General features: G+C 55.5%; 1 protein-coding gene across 1 annotated transcript; it reads left to right on the top strand.

The window, feature by feature from the left end:
* The first annotated feature begins 10861 nt into the window (after nucleotides 1–10861).
* Nucleotides 10862–14282, top strand: EN2 (engrailed homeobox 2). The gene is made up of 2 exons (XM_074551506.1): nucleotides 10862–12216; nucleotides 13940–14282. The coding sequence occupies exons 1-2, from the start codon at nucleotides 11673–11675 to the stop codon at nucleotides 14254–14256; spliced, it is 861 nt and encodes a 286-aa protein (XP_074407607.1). The 5' UTR covers nucleotides 10862–11672; the 3' UTR covers nucleotides 14257–14282.
* Nucleotides 14283–16641: the final 2359 nt, after the last annotated feature.

The raw sequence follows: 16641 nt of genomic DNA on the forward strand, positions 1-16641 counted from the left end.
GGGTTCAGCCCCATGAAGCGCTCCAGGTTTTGGGTGCTGTAATAAGGAGCAGGATTCAGCCCCTGAGACAAAATCTTGGATTTCTATAGGAAATCATTTCTGATTTCCTATAGCATATTCCCTAGCATTTCTGGCCCTTGCATTTTTCTGGTTTTCTTTCACATATCTTCACTCCATTCATTAGAATAAGAAAAGATGCCACGAAAAGAAAAAAATCCAATGATGCCCAAGTGTCTTATATTAATGAATGTTAATGTTAATGCAATATAGTGACAACCCAAAAACGCATGAAAACAAAACACAGCTCTGTGTGGGAGCACAATTCTGAGTACAGCCTTGCAAACTGGGGGAAGGAGGGAAAGCAAGGGCAAAAATAGTTTCTGATAGACTAATTAATTGAAAATAAGAGTGGGATCAAGGATTGGAGTGCTAGGAATATGCTTGTAAAGTGCAAGTGAAGTGCTATGCAGCTGTATCCAGATTTCATGTCCTTGCTGGAGCCCACCATGTGGAAGTCCACTCCTTGCCTCCAAAGTCCAGTTATTCAAGTTATTCAGAAAGCACTTTGATCAAAACTGGGATGCTCAACTCTTCAAACAACAAATCACTGCTTTTCTCTGGCCTGTCTGCTCTACCAACACCTTGAAAATCTTGGTCAAGTTACCTATGAGCTTGTAAACCCAGAATCAGCACATGGAGAAGTTCTGCAAAGGCCACATCCAGATAAAGAAGATGTTCCTTGATGTTTGAGCGGATGGACACATCAAAATATAGACTGAAATTTTTAAAATGCACTTTTATTGTCTGTATGCTCACCCCTACTGCCTTTACTCTCCTTACATGGCCGAACAGATTAATTACCTGGCTGAAACACCCTGGCAAAGGGAAGTGCTGGGGACACCATTCCTGCAGGGATTTCAAACACATGTGGATGTGGCATTCAGGGACAAGGTTTAGGGTTGGTTTTGCAGTGCTGGGTTAACAATGGTTCTGATTTCAGAGGTCTTTTCCAACATGAAGGATTCTATGGTTCTATGATTCTGTGGGCTGAGAATGACTTCAGGAATATGTCCACAGCCAGTGAAAGAGAAAGGTGAAGTCACTCACCCAAAGACATGAGAAATTCTGATCTGAAATGGAGATTTCATCCTGGAACTGTTCATCTCTTCCCTTTTCTGGCAGAGATGAAAAATGCAAGACATCCATGTCCTGGGAAAGTTTGGCTGAGAGTGCAGATATTTAGGGGACAAAATCACTTGAAAATAAACCTTTCTGCTTGGGGGCATTTGATTCCAGAAGGGCCCAGGGCACATTACCACCCAAGCCCATCCATTTTAGGTCATCCTCCCCCTGCTCACCTCCTCTCTACACAGTCCTCAGAATGCCTCTCCCTACCCCAGCACCCACTACCCCAGGTAACATCACAACATCCTGATGTGTAGCAGCCAGGAAAATCCAGAACTTTCGTTCTCATTTCTGTCACCTGCACCCACACCTCATCTTCATCTTCTTCTGCTGGGAAACATCTCCCCTCCCCATGCCCATGCTCCCAGGCAGGGGCTTGCAGGATAACACAGCCATCATCACAATGCTCCTACCATTAGGCATAATAATGCTGCTGGGATTATTTCCCTCCTACTATAAGTGACTCATTAAATTGATTTCACAAGGAATGGCTATTCCTGCTCACAGCACCATCCGGAGCACACGAGGAGTGCACAGCGTTATTTACATTTGTTTGCCCGTACCAAGGCGGACTGTAACTCCATAAATATTTATGGAAGCAGTGTGTATCTACAATACCCAGTCAATTCTCAGTGAGTGCTGTGTGCTAGGCTTTCTGCTCTATCCCGTGGTTTTATATAAAACCGATGATGCAGAAAGGTAAGGGAAAAGGAAAAAGACAAATTCCTGGTCCACATGAGCGAGGGGAATCCACACCGCTGGGAGAGCTCCCCAGACAGCGCAGTTTGCAGATGCTTCATGGCACATAAGTCCATAAGTCAGGGGAGCTGTGGCCCGGCTCAGACGGGCTCAGGAGCCGGCTCTGCACAAGCCGAGGCAGCGCCAAAGCCTGCGAGACAGGCAGGGATGGATTTACTGTCCTCCAGCACTTGTGGCAGGCACGGTGCCAAGCGGCATCTCCAGCGAGCACGGCTGGGCATTCGCTACCCGGGCTGCAGGGGGATATTTACTGAATGACACTAATAAAACCCAAAAAACAAAGCGGGCTAATGTCGGTAATTCCCTCGGACAATTTAAATGCACATATTTTAGGAGAGGAGCAGCCTCCCGCACATCCATTCTCACACGTTCTCTCTAAGTACCGAGAACAATGCGGCCGCTGCACTTTGGAGAAGAAAGTGAGAATAGATTTGGGGACTGGAGGTGCCAGGCAGAAGCCGCCGAGCCAAATGTCACAGAGCCCTGGGACTGCAGGGGAGAGCAGCAGAGGCGGTGTGTGAGCATCCTCTCGGCAGGGGCACGGAGGGACAAAGCTGCCTGCTCAGGGTCACGGCAGCAAGTGTCACCTCACCAACACCTCCCTCAAACGCTGCACACAGTGAACATAGTGCAGCCCGAGCAGAATCGCCCCTGGATCCGCATCCTGGCTTCAAGAATAAGTGCACAGCTCTTGCAGTGCTGAATCGGGCAGACCTGGTCCCCTCTCCCCCCTCACGGCCACAGCTCTCCTTCCAAGCGTCCTTCCTGCAGGACACCTCTCCAGGGCTGCAGGGAAATGTCTCGGCGGCTCCCTGCGCTGGCAGCAGCCCCGGAGCAAGGGAGGTGTCACCACTGGCACCTCCCTGTGACCTGGGGGTCACAAATTACTGGGGACGTCCTGAGCACGGACAGTCAGCACCCAAATCCTAAATAGTGCCAAGATCAGCACTTGCATCGCTCTTGGGGTTGTTTGCATCCCTCTTAGCGGTGGAAATTACATTTTCCCTCCCTAACGAAACCAGGGCTGTGTGTCCTTTCCCTGCTGTCCTGCAGGAACGGCCCCAGCAGGGCAGGGCTGGTTTGAGAGGTGAGGGGAGCGTTCCGTGCCCACCCAGAGGAGCAGGGCAAGCAGAGGGCACGCAGGGAGGATGCGGCCACCTCTGTCGGCGCTGACCCCCGAGCCCCGGCCCCTGTCCGTGCCTGAGGCCAGGCAGGGTGCCGCCTTTGTGGGGAGGCGAGGGGAAGTGCCCTCGCATCCCTCACGCTGACTCGCCTTCACCAGGGACCTTAATTCAGCAAAAACCGCAGCCGTCACGGATGGATGCGAAGAGGGGAAGGGAGGGTTGGGGGCGATTGCTCCGGCAGCCCTTTCCCTTTCCATGGCCGTGCCCAGCTTCCTGCAAACAGACGGCGGCAGCAGCCTCGGGGAGGGGGGCACAATCTCCTTCCCCAAGCCCCAGCATCCTCCTGCATCCCACCGCCCTTCTGAGCCCTGGAGGAGCCGCTTCCCTCGCTGCGATGTTTCCTCTTGTATGACACAGGGAATGCGAGGGTTTAGGCGTTGAAGGGAGGGATTTTACCTCTTTGCATCCACTCCCTTTGACAGCTGAGAGGTGCCTGTGTGGCACCAGGGACTGCCGGGAGCCCCGTGGCCTCCTCCAGCCCCGGCCCGCAGCATCGACCCCTTCCTCGCCCCCTCCGCCTCCCTTGGGCAGCTCTTCTCTCTTCCAGGTTTGGGGAGGCTCCAGCGCCGCTTTCGCTGCGAGGTGGAAAGATAGCTCCTTTAATCTCACCCCTAACCCCATGACCTTCCTCCCTTAAGGAGCTTTTCCCCTTCATGTCACTGCTTTTTAAAGCCTCCTTTACAAATAAAAGCAATTTCCTTTTGGAACTGTAGCTATGACATGGGGAGATGCGCTTTTTTTTTTTGGACAATAAAGGGGTAAGAATGGGGGGCCAGCTTCTTTTTGGTGTTTGTATTCGGCAGGGTCTGTTTGTTTTGATATTTTACATAAGACTGTAAACACCAGGCGAGTTAAAAGCTTTAATTAAAAAAAGGTGGTGAGCTGGGGAGGGCAAGAGAAAGGGGGGAAAAGCCTTTCAATTGACACAGTGACTTAGGGAAGCAGCCCCAGACAGACAAGATAAATATGATCCGGGAATCCAAGAAAACTAGAGAACAAAAAAATTAAGAATATGACAGCATCAACCCACAAAATGCAGCAGCTCAGCGCTGTGGCACCGCGCACCGATGGGCTGAGAGCAGCCCTCGTCCCTTTTTAGCGCCCGTAAAATTCCCTGCGGCAAAGCAAGGGAGGTGACAGCCTTGTCCCCAGCACCCCACACCCTGGCTTTGAAGTTCCTGGGTGGGTATTTGGCTGTTCTCACGGGCAGGTCCTCGGTGAGCCCCACGATGCGCCCGAGCAGAGCCGGGCGCTGAGTTCGGGCTGGCCGGGATGGAGCCGCTGATCCCGTCGGGAAAACCATTAAAACCTCTCGGGATGCCCGAGGCAGGCACGGCCCCCATCCCTGGCAGCTGCCGGGCCCTTGGAGGGGCTCTCGGGGTGAGGGGAAATGGGAGGACAGCAGGAAGGTGAGGGACAGAACCTGCTGCAGATCCGGACACTGTGACAGAACTGGGATCTGCAACAGCCACGGGGAACGGGAACAGCAGGAGGAAAAATAAGGAGAGGAGGGAAGGGAAGGGAAGGGAAGGGAAGGGAAGGGAAGGGAAGGGAAGGGAAGGGAAGGGAAGGGAAGGAAGGGAAGGGAAGGGAAGGGAAGGGAAGGGAAGGGAAGGGAAGGGAAGGGAAGGGAAGGGAAGGGAAGGGAAGGGAAGGGAAGGGAAGGGAAGGGAAGGGAAGGGAAGGGAAGGGAAGGGAAGGGAAGGGAAGGGAAGGGAAGGGAAGGGAAGGGAAGGGAAGGGAAGGGAAGGGAAGGGAAGGGAAGGGAAGGGAAGGGAAGGGAAGGGAAGGGAAGGGAAGGGAAGGATGGTTGCCCATCACAGACCATGCCAGCTCTCCCCACTTCTGTTCCCTGGCAGAGAATGGGTGCTGTGGCAGTGGAGCAGAGCCCTCTCACCCCCGGACCCCTGGCCCATCCTCCCCCCCTTTTCCAGGCCCGGCGGCTGTGGAGGGACGCACGGAGGGTGTCGGGGTACCACAGCGGGACCGGAAAGCTGCCAAGGACGAGGACGGACGGGGCTCGGGGCTCTTGGTCTCCCCGTGGAACTTTGGCAGAGCAGGGAGAGACCAGAACGAGCATCTCCCGTCCGTTCTGCAGCCAGCCCAGCCCCGGTCCCGGTGGGCAGCGCTCCTGCCTGGCTGACAGGGACACCCCACTGAGAACTGCACTTTTGTTTGTTGCTTGTTAAAAAAAAAAAAGCAGGTTTTTGTTTGTATTCTGTATTCTGGGGTTGGGGTGGTTTTTGGTTTTTTTTTTCGCTTGGGTTTGGGGGTTTTGTTTTGTTTTCCTGGAAGCCCTGAGGAAATGCAGGGTGTGCGCAGCGTGTCCGAGCCATGCCCCCGTCACTGCGTGCAGCCCCTCGCCCATCCTGGTCCCTCGAGAGGCACCCAGGGCAGGGGACAGCCCAGGGGAAGGGGCACCTTCACCGGGAGGAGCCGAACGCCCCCAGAGCCCGGCCCCAGCACAGGGGGCTGTGTCTCTGTCAGGGACCCCCACCTCCTTCCCCCCACGATGGGGCCGACAGGAGCCCCCAGCCCCGCATTGCCGGGGCAGTGGAGGACGGGGAAGGTGCAGGAGCCCGGAGCTGCTGAGGAGGGCAGGGATTCCCCCAGAGCTCTCCCGGAGCCTCGGCCGTGCGGTGCGGTGCGAGCGCTGCTGCGCTCCCGCTCCGCAACAGCTGGAAAATAGCCTTCGAGAGACCATAAAAGTTGATTATCCGGTGAGGAGCTGGAGTGGAAATTACCTAGTTAATTAGAGCGGTGGTTTTATTCTGCCTGTGAGTAAATGCCGAGGTGTAAATCCAAGGGAATTTAGGGGAATTAGCTGCCTGGGTGGAAAGTGCAGGAGCAGCTCCAGCATCTCGCCCCAGCCCCTGCTAATGCTGGGGTCGGTGTAGAGTTGCTGAACTTTACCGTCACAACAGCTCCTGTTGTGTCTGCACGGATTAACTCCTCCGAGTCACGGGAGAAGCGGGGAAAGGTTCCTCAGTCGCGACATCCGCGATTGTGCTCGCTTGTGTCGGCGCCGGTGCATAGCGGATGCGTGTGAAACGGGCGGACGCGTCATCTCGCTAAGATTAAATAAAAATGGTTTCAGGGAAATAATTTTGTACTTCTCCGAAGCTGTTCTGCCTCCACAGCCACAGCTGAGCGAGCGAACGGCGATCCCGCCCCGCGGATCCGCGCCGGGAGAGGCGCCGGGTGCCCCTCGCAGCCGGGGACAGACAGCCCTGCCCGGGACAGAACCACAGACAGAGCCCGAGCAGCCCCCGCCGGTTCCGACCGACCGGGTGGGCTGTACCGGCCGTGTCCCACCCAGCTGCGGGGCAGAAACCGGGGCCGCATTTCTGGTTCTTTACAAAGGTGCTGTGGGTGTAAGTCAAAGACACAGGAGGAAGGTTTAGTTCCCAGCTTTATTCTTTAATCTATTTTAATTTTATTTATTTATTTTTAACAACGGGTCACGAACTATTTCTTTGCACAGGCCAAAAACTTTCCCGCAGCTACAGATAGTTTCATTCCTGGTCATGCTTCGGGCCGGTGGGTTTTAAAGAACGGCTCGGCAAAACAAAGTCCAGGCACTCCCGGGAGGGAACGCGAACCCAGTGACACTGAGCGTCCTGGCGGGGCCTCGCTGGCTCGGGGAGCGGGACCAGAGCTCCGGCATAGAGGGCTGTGGGGTCCAGCCACGCAGCAGCGAACATTGAAAGCGAAAGGGCTTTTCCTTTTTACTTTTCTTTTCCCTTTTCCTTTCCCCTTTCCTTTTTCCCTTTTTCTTTTCCTTATCCCTTTCCCCTTTTCTTTTCCCTTTCCTTTCCTTTCCTTTCCTTTCCTTTCCTTTCCTTTCCTTTCCTTTCCTTTCCTTTCCTTTCCTTTCCTTTCCTTTCCTTTCCTTTCCTTTCCTTTCCTTTCCTTTCCTTTCCTTTCCTTTCCTTTCCTTTCCTTTCCTTTCCTTTCCCTCCCATTCTCTCTTCTCTTCTCTTCTCTTCTCTTCTCTTCTCTTCTCTTCTCTTCTCTTCTCTTCTCTTCTCTTCTCTTCTCTTCTCTTCTCTTCTCTTCTCTTCTCTTCTCTTCTCTTCTCTTCTCTTCTCTTCTCTTCTCTTCTCTTCTCTTCTCTTCTCTTCTCTTCTCTTCCTTTAGCCCACCGCCATATTATTATGCTCTGGGCTGTTGTTTATCCTTACTTTCCACCTAACTTTAACAAAATTGGAGGCTTTTATCGCTGTTGTCTGACAGTTTTTGATGGGCCCCGTCAAGGCTGTACCTAGTCCCAGCCTGCGGGGGGAGGGGAGGGGGCTGCTCCCCGTGGGCAGGGGCAGGGCAGGAAGAGGGGCCGGGGGAGGGCAGGGGAAGGACGGGGCAGCGACAGGACAGGGCCAGGGGCAGGGCGAGGCTGGGCAGGGCCGGGCCAGGGGCAGGGCGAGCCGGGGCCGGCACTCCCACCCCACCCGCGCACCCTCCCTCCCGTGGGAAGGGGCGGCTGGTCCCCGTCCCTCCTTGCTGCCAACGGCAGCCGTGACCGAGGGCTCCTTTCCCGAGCCACAGCTCTGACATTCACCCTCACCCGTTCCCTCCCGAGCATCCTCCGCGCCCCGCTCCGCTGCCCTCCCTCGTTCCGTCCGGAGCCCGCCTCGGGCCGGGCCGGGGCGGCAGCCGCGGGCTCTGCCCTCGCCACGAGCGGCTCATGAAATTTTCATGATCTGGCAAGAAAGTGGAGGCCAGGCTTTCCAACCCGTCTCTTTGCCCCCGTTGATGGGAAAGTATTCCCGCTGGAAGGGGATGGACGGGCGATGCCGGTCCCACGGCGGGCTGCTGGGTGGGACCCGGGCGGCCGCAGAGCGCCCTTTATCCTGCCTGGCATGGGGGGAACTGGGAAAATCCGGAGGTTCCACGGGTTTCATTCTTGTGCTTGTCGGCGGAGCAGTGAGAACCCGGCGGCGCTGGGGAAATGCGGCCGTGCTGGCTGAGCTGTTCCGGCCCGCCGGCCCCAGGAAAGCCTGCACAGGGCTAGCCGGGGGTTGCTGCTGGTTTTCCCCTTCCAAAATTGGTGCCAGAGCCCAGGGAGGGCAGGGCAGCGCCGGGCACAGCGCCTGCGGCACGGCCAGCCTGGCAAAGGAGCAGCGACCTCTCCCTCTCCTCTCTCCTCCGCCAGCAGCTCCAGCGAGCTGGCAAAGCTGCCTCAAAGGCTTCGCTCGGAAGGAAAAGTGCTGCGGGTGTGAGCAGGAGGCACACGGGAGCCGCCGGGGTCGCGGCAGTGTGCCCGGGCTGTGCCCACGGGGCAGAGTCGCTGTTTGTGCCAGATCTCCCCCGGCATGGCCAGGGACAGGCTGGGAATTGGGGAATGGCTGCAAACCCGGAGAAATTTGGTGCAAGCCTGCGTTTTGCAGGCAGTCATTCCACGCTGGGAGAGCGGGAGATGCAGCACCTCCCTTGGCTTCCACTATTGCTCTGGGCATTTTGGCTTCCTGGCACCTCGGGGGTTGTTGTTTTGTTTTGGTTTGCTTTTTCCCGAGTGTGGGGAAAAGCTGGAAGGAGGGTTTGCTCGGAGGAGCGGCACAAACAGCCCCGGAGACTGCCCGCAGCCCTCGGCCGCAATCTCCCTCCCTCCATCCCCGTACCGAGCTCCCCGCTTCTCATCCCGTTCCTAAAGTTCTCAGTGCCGAGCAAAGGGCAGGGTGTGGGGGTTCCGCTGCACCTCCACTCTCACCTATTTGAAAGACAGAAAATATATAAAATTTTAAATGGGTGGCAGCAGGGAATGAGCCTCGTTGAAACTACGCGGAGAGCATAAAGAAAAGAAATATTGCTGGTGTGCGGAGAGGTGACATTTGCAGGCACTAGGTCTGCGAGGGGAGGCTGAAGCCAAGAAGGAAACGAAGCCAAACTCCCATTTTCAAGCCACCTCTCCCGGTGACCCTCAGTGGTTCCCGAGGAAAAGCCCCCGCACGCTGCGGTGCCGCTTGCGAGGCGGCTGCAGACCGGCGAGCAATAGTGCTGCTGGGGAATGTTTCTACAAAGATTGAGCTCCCAGATAAAAATAACCTTGGGAAAAAAAAATTAAAAAAAAAAATATAGACCGTTCAGATTTCTTCGGTTCGGTATCAGATCACTGTTTCACCCCTCGCCGCCCCCCCGCTGCCTCCGCATACCTGAGGTGCTGGATTATTGTCAGAGGACAGGCAGATGCAGTAATTGTTTTGTACAGCTTTGTTTATCTCCTACTTCGGAGTTTACCTCAGGAATTCTCCCCCCTGTCCTGTGTAGGTTGGAAATGTCCCCGCGAAGGAGCGGGATAACGAATGGGAAGGTTAACGCCGTACCGGCAGCGAGCTGGCAGGTAACGAGGGGTTCAAGGAGGTTTAAAGTTTTTATCGGTAACTTGGGTCCGCCCGGGAGCGAAATATTTGAAGTGCAGCACCTTGAACACGTTTAATTATGGGGTAGTAGTAAAGCGAGAGCTTCCAAGTAATTAGAAAATACTTCTTGGGAGACAGGCTAATCGCTTTTCATGGGGCTCTTGAAGAAATTAACCTCTGGGTGCTTGTTTGAGCAAAACAACTTTGGATCAGCCACTACTGGTCTTCTCTGGTGAACCCGACCCGCTGCGAAATACAAAGAAAATAAGGAGATGAATTTAAAATTAAATACACATGAAAGAATAAAGAACAAGAAAACGGGAAAGAAAAAAATGATAAGAAAAAGGAAAGCAAAAAGGGGGAGATAAAGGAAAGAAAAAGGAAAAGAAGAAGAGGAGAGGAAAGGCTCACTGTCCCTTTCCTTCAAGGTGGCGAGTGATGCGTGTCACCGCAGGGAAGCCACCTCCAAATAAAAACGTCACTTAGGGGAGAGCCTTAGGGCGGTCGGGGTGCCCCGGTCACCGGGGCCGAGCCATCCCCTCCCGACCCCGCTCGGCCCTGGACGCGGCTCCTCGCTCGGGGTGCGCCCCGTCGGGCGGCGGCATCGAGCGGGCCCGGGCAGGATCCCGGGCGGGCTGCGGGGGCAGGACCCGTCCCTGCTTGCTCGCTCCCCTCTCTACTCCCCGAGCCCCGCAACCTGCTCAGCCCCCCAGCGCTTCCTCCATCCACTCGCACCTTGCTCCCTAATTTTATTCCGGGGTTATTTCTCCCTAAAGACAAGCAAAGCGGCTGGGGCAGCTTTCCCGTCCTAGAGAGGGAAGGGCTTTTGCGGGGTGCAGAGGGTGCCGGGCCGGGGTTTTGGGGGGCGGCACGGCGCCGTTCGGGGAGCGGTCAGGGCGGATCCAAAGCTCCTGTCCGGCTAAGGGAAGAACGAGTCAATTACGGCCGAACCGCGCTGCGGGGAGGGGACGCAACCGCCGAGCAGCCCGCGGGCACCGGGCCGGGCCTGTTCCGCCCCCCCCGGACCCCTTTGTATCGCCGCCGCTCGCTTAATATTATTTATGCGTTTCTGCAAGGAATTGTGGGATGCCGGCCCCCTCCCCGGTAAACATCGGGACCATCGAGCCCCCGGTAACTCCTCGCCGGCCGGGCCGGGGGGCAGCGGCGGGCGGGGGGCAGCCCCGGAGCGGGGCACCCCCGGCTCCCCCCCGCGCATCCCCGCGGCGGCGGCCGCGCCGGGCCCGTCCGGGGGAGGGGCGTGGGCGCTGTCACTTACCGGGGCGCCCCGCACCACGTGTGCGCTCGCCCGGCCTTCCATTGGCCCGAGGCACGTGTCGGAGCGCCCGGGCCGGCGACGTCAGCGGCGGGGGCCCCGTTAAAACCTAAAGGACAACAACCCGAGTGGAAGTGCCCGGGCGCGGCGGTGGCGGCGGCCGCCGGGGCGTAGCGCGGCGCAGGGCGGGCGGCAGGGCAGGGCGGGACGCCCCCCCAGCCGCGGCGGCCCCCGCATGTGCGGGCGCGGGGCGGCGCGGGGCGGCGCGGGGCGAGGCGCTGCCGGCCGGAGCCCCGCGGGGCGCCCCTCACCGCCCTGCCCTCCGCGGGACACCGGCTGCTGAGAGCCCGCCTACACCCCGCCCCGACACCGGCGCTTCGTTTTTTCTCGTGCACCCCCCCACCTCCGCTCCACAATTATTATTATTTTTATTATCGCTAATTTTTTTTCCTCCCGCGGATGAGGCGCGGCGGCGGCGGCGGCGGCCGGGGCAGCAGGCGGCAGCGCGCCGCGGGACCGAGCGGCTGAGCGGCGGCGGCGAGCGGCGGCGAGAGGACCGGAGCCCCTGTGTTTTCATTTTTTGTCAAAGTTGGAAGTGGTGCAGGCTCGGCTGCTGGCTTGCGGGTCTCCCTGCATTTGTCTCTTAATTTTTTTTTTTAATTACTCTAAATTTAAATTTTTTTTTTTCCTTTCTTTTTTTTTCAAACTCTGGATTTTGAATGCCGGGCGAAGCCAGGAGAAACGAAAGCAAATAGACACCTGTGTGTGCGTGTATATATATATACATATATATATATAAATATATATATTAAAAAATTAAAATAAAGAACAACCGACTGCAGCAGCAACAACAGACAGCGCTCGGCAGCGCCCGGTCGGCGGCGGGCGGGCAGCGGAGCCGTCGGCGGGGCGAGCATGGAGGAGGGCGGCCGGAGCCCCCGGGAGGAGGCGGCCGAGCCGCAGGAGTCCGGCGGCGACGCGGAGCCCGGCGGCGGCGGCGGGCGGCGGGGGCTGCTGCTCCCTCCCGGTGACCCACCGCACCCCCACCCGCACCCGCACCGCATCACCAACTTCTTCATCGACAACATCCTGCGGCCCGAGTTCGGGCGGAGGAAGGAGGCGGGCGGCCCCGACGGAGAGCCCCGGCGGCCCGGCGCGGAGAGCCGCCGCAGCCCCGCCGCGGCGCCGGCCCCCGGCGCTCCGCTGCCCGGCGGCGGGGCGGGCTCGCCGGGCCGGGGGGAGGGCGGCCCCGCCGGGCTGGCCCTGCACGGCGCCGCCAAGAAGGGGGGGGACCCCGCGGCGCTGGAGGCGGCCCTGAAGGCGCGGGGGCTGAGCGGCGGCGACCTGTCGGTGAGCTCGGACTCGGATAGCTCGCAGGCCAGCTCCAACGCCGGGAACCAGCCCATGCTGTGGCCCGCCTGGGTGTACTGCACGCGGTACTCGGACCGGCCCTCCTCAGGTAAGCGCTGCCCCGCCGCAGCCCCGCTCCCCGCGGCCGCAGCCCCTGCCCCGGGCTCCCCCGGCCGGGCCGCCCGCCAGGCCGGGAAGCGGCGTGGAAAAGACCCCGCTCTCCTTCCCCTCTCCGTCTTCTTCTAGTTATTATTTTTCTGTTTGTGTTTTGCTTTTTGGGGTTTTTTTTTTTGGCGGGTGGGCGAGTTGCTGAAAATGGCCTGAAAATGCGTAGAGAGGCAGAGTGTGCTGGGGGTGCGCGGAGCCGCAGGGACGAGCAGGGAGCGGGGGTCCCTCCCTCTGTCCCCGCCGCCGCTGAGGCCGCCTGGGCTCGGCGCATTTCCCACTGACTGACGAGTTTTATCAAAGAGGGAGGAAAAAACAAACTGTCTTGGGGCTCCCCGCTCGTCCTCCCGGCGAGCTCTCCTTTTCCCTGCCGGCAACCCCCCCTGCGCTGGGTTTTGGGAAGGGGAGGTGGCATTTCCATAGGCCTCGCCTTGTTTTGATTAGTCTTTTTTGGCCAAAAACAATCCGCGCTCGTTTATTTCTCTAAAAGAGGCCTCCGAGCCGCCGGTTTCTTTTCTTTCTTTTAATTTCCCCCCCCCCCATATGCTGTAGATCAGCTCTGTGAGGGCCGGAGGACATTACCAAGAGCCGGGAAACTTCTTTGGCAGAGTCCGTCCCTTGGCAAGGGCTTAGGCAGAACGTCCTGAAATTATCTTTAAAAAAATAATAAAAAATTAAAAATAAAAAAAAATTAAAAATAACAGGCAGGGGGTAAAATATCCTTTCGCTACCGCGGGGACAGGAGGGCTGGCTCCGGCAGATCGGTAAAACCCCGGTTAAAAACAAGTAGAAAACACTAGAGGAAGGCATGGGAAACATCAGGCAGGAGATCTGCTCCCGAGGAAAAGAAAAAAAAAAAATATGGGTCTTTCTCTTACAAAAGCGGCGAGGTAGGATTTTCACCCGGGAGTCGGCTAGCTGAGGAAGGGATCGTAAAACGAGCTGAAAATTAGTTCGTAATATCTGAAAACAAACTCTCACTCAGAGGTAATATTCAGAGCTGAATTGGAATTTACTCCATTGTTCTCCAGTGCTCTCCTTTGTTAATATTTAATTAACATACATCCTCACAATGGCTCGGCCCGGGCAGAAAAGACTCCTTGTGCTGCCGAGAATAATATTCCCGAGAATAATCCCGGCGATTCGGATCGGGCCGTGCAGCGCCATATGGGCACTGCAGCGGAGAGACGGAATGCTTGTGGCCAAGTGAACTGCGAGAGGATTTCCATTATCATTAAAAAAAAAAAAAAAAAAAAAAAAAAAGGAAAAAAAAAAGTAAAAAAGTGTAGAGGTTTTCTTAAAAAAAAAAAAATCTGCTCAGGGTGTAAAATTTAGCTCGGTGCCTCTGCCCCTGGTGCAAGCTTTCCTTGCCGGGCATTCCCGGGACACAGAGGCTCGGGAGCTGCGTTTCTGGATGGGAGAAAGGGGCCGGAGGAGCGGATTCTGGCTGGGAGAAAGGGGCTGGGGGGGCAGCGAGCGGGGCTTTGGGGGCTTTGGGGGCTGCGGCTCCCGTTCCGCCGCCTCCCGAGCATCCCCGGCCGCGGAGGCACAAAGCGGGCTCCGTTCCCCCGGGGGTGGCGGTGCTGCCGGGCCGGAGCCGTGCCCGCAGCAGAGCGCGGCCGTGTCGGTGCTCTCCTCTCCTCTCCTCTCCTCTCTGCCGGCCGTAGGTCCCCGCTCCCGCAAACCAAAGAAGAAGAACCCCAACAAGGAGGACAAGCGGCCTCGCACCGCCTTCACGGCCGAGCAGCTGCAGAGACTCAAGGCCGAGTTCCAGACGAACCGGTACCTGACGGAGCAGCGACGGCAGAGCCTGGCCCAGGAGCTCGGGCTCAACGAGTCCCAGATCAAAATCTGGTTCCAGAACAAACGGGCCAAGATCAAGAAGGCGACGGGCAGTAAGAACTCCCTGGCAGTGCACCTCATGGCCCAGGGGCTCTACAACCACTCCACCACGGCGAAAGACGGCAAGTCGGACAGTGAATAGCCGAGGGAAAGGGGGGGTGGGAGGGAAGCGAGGGAGGGAGGGGGGGGAGGCAGGGGTGGGGGGGCCGTTTGCAGTCAAAGTTTATACAATGCAATAATTTAATTAAAAAAAATAAAAAGAAACGTAAGGGCCAGTGTATAAAGATTATACCAGCATTAATAGTGAAAATATTGTGTATTAGATATAATTCTGCAATATTCTATGTATATATAATTTACAGGTAAGGTGGTGTAAAAATCCAAGATATCTGATTATAAAGTATTTTTTTTTTTTGGTTGGTTGGTTGGTTTTGGTTTCGGGGGTTTGGGCTTGTTGTTTGGTTTCGTTGGCTGTTTTTTTTTGTTTGTTTGTTTTGTTTTGATTTTTTTTTTGGTTGTATGAAGTTTTAGATGCTATCTTTAAGATTTTTTTTTTAAGCTTAAGTTACTTTTTGATAGACTTAAGCGCAGTTTTAATGGACATTGGACGCTGTTTTTTGAAATTCAAAAAAAAAAATTAAAAACAACTTTTGCTGAAGTCCAAAGATTTTTATTGCTGCATTTCACACGACTGTGAACCGAATAAATAGTTCTCCTATTTGTTCTATGAGTTTAAACTTTTTTTTTTCACCCCACCCCTAACCTTTTCTTTTGGTTTTTTTTTTCCCTTTTTAATTTTCTTTTTTCTTTTTTGGGTGTTTTTCTTTATGGGGGGGGTGTAGTCTTTTTGTAATTTGTTTTTTTGGAGTTGGGGTGTTTGGGGCTGATTTTTTGGGGATAGACGTGGAGAAATTAATTTTAAAAGAAAGGAAAGATATAAATAAGGTTAGGGAAACAAAATCTCAAAGCACCGTCTTGAAACATGCCCGGGGTCCTTCCCTGAGCCTCTGCTCCTCCATCACCGCCAAGGAGAGCCACGGGCACCCGTGAGTGCGGGATGCAGGCGTGGATGCTGCCCAGAGATGGGGTCAGCACCCCCGTCCCCTCCCAGCTCCTTGGGATAACTTCGGGACCCCCATCCCCGAAAAGCGGGAGCTGCTCCCTCACGGCCCCGCTGTCCCTCCGCCGAGGGATGGGACCCGGCTCCGCTCCGGCATCACCTCCCCGAAACATTTGGGAGCGTTTTAGCCCCCCCTTTCCCCCCAAAAAATCCCATTTTTAGTTGTACCCTCCCCTCCGCAGCGCGGTCCCCGCTAGCGCGGGGTGGGTGTTTGTGCCCACACCTCCTTCCTCACGCACACCCCTCCCCGAAATCGGCGTTTTTGGGGGGTTCGAGGCGCTGTGCTGCGTTGAACCCGTTTGTCCCCGAGCGTGGGGTCCCTGTCCCCGCTCCGGAGGGGGATTTGTCCCGGGTGGGCCTGGGTGTGCATGGGCGGCTGCTCAGGAACGGGTTCTCCTGCGACGCTGTTTGTGAGGGGGGGGAAACTTCTCGCTTTGCCTTAAAACCTCTTTATTTTGCAGCTCTAATAGATACACACTGTACATAATAGTGTAAAATTTTAAAAAGGACAAAAAAAAGGGGGGAAAAAAAGGAAGGGAAGAATCCAGCTATAAAATAAAAACTGTAATTTTAAATTCTGTGAATAACCATCAGCTGCTTAGGGGCCAGGATTAAATGACTTTGCCTTTTAGCAAGAAAGCAAAGGATTTTTTTTTCTTCTCTCCAGTTTATAAAACATGTGCATTTTACAATTGCAGTATCAAATATTTATAATCGGATGAAATATGAATGTTTCTATTTACAACTGTGTTCTCAACATTGTGAACATTCTCGCTGCATTTTGTGTGTTTCGATTCTCGAGGACTGCATTAAATAATAATAATTATAAAAACCCAACCAAGGAACCCACTTTATTATGAAATCTAAGCTGTATCTCTCAGAGGTTACAATGGAGCTGTTCGGGAATATATATCCCTAAATGTTCATACAGCCTGCACTTCTGAGCCTTGGAGCTGGAATTAGAACTATGTCGTAGTTTTAATTCTTTACAGGGGTGTGGGGGGGGAGGTAAAATCCGTGTCGATTTATGAGAGAGGTGGTTTTGCAGCCAGGCGTTTCATCAGCCCTTTGACTTAATGAGGAAACTTTGGGGGATTCATTCCTAGGCTGAAGGAGAGGACGAACGGCAGCCGGCCCCGAGCCCCTCTCGGGCACTCCTCCTCCCGCTCAAAAGGAGCTGAAAACGGAAAGGAAAATCTCTTTAATCTCACGTACTGTCAACAGGTTTCACCTTTTCAAGACTTTAAATACCCGGTGGTGCGATGCTCTGTCAGGCTGCGTTTGGAAAAGCTCTGCTAGGAAAACACACGTAACGCTGGAGCCCGGCAAGAGGGGAGATGGAATATTGCCGATGCCACGCCACGAAACCAGGCACCCTGTAAAATACTTGGCAGCCCCGGGAAATGA

Source organism: Zonotrichia albicollis, chromosome 1 (genome assembly GCF_047830755.1).
Source record: "Zonotrichia albicollis isolate bZonAlb1 chromosome 1, bZonAlb1.hap1, whole genome shotgun sequence".
NCBI classification, from domain to species: Eukaryota; Metazoa; Chordata; class Aves; order Passeriformes; family Passerellidae; genus Zonotrichia; species Zonotrichia albicollis.

Coding starts and splice junctions, on each gene's coding strand:
- EN2 (XM_074551506.1), top strand. CDS start 11,673: ATGGAGGAGGGCGGCCGGAGCCCCCGGGAGGAGGCGGCCGAGCCGCAG. Junction 12,217..13,939: donor CTCGGACCGGCCCTCCTCAG/GTAAGCGCTGCC, acceptor TGCCGGCCGTAG/GTCCCCGCTCCCGCAAACCA.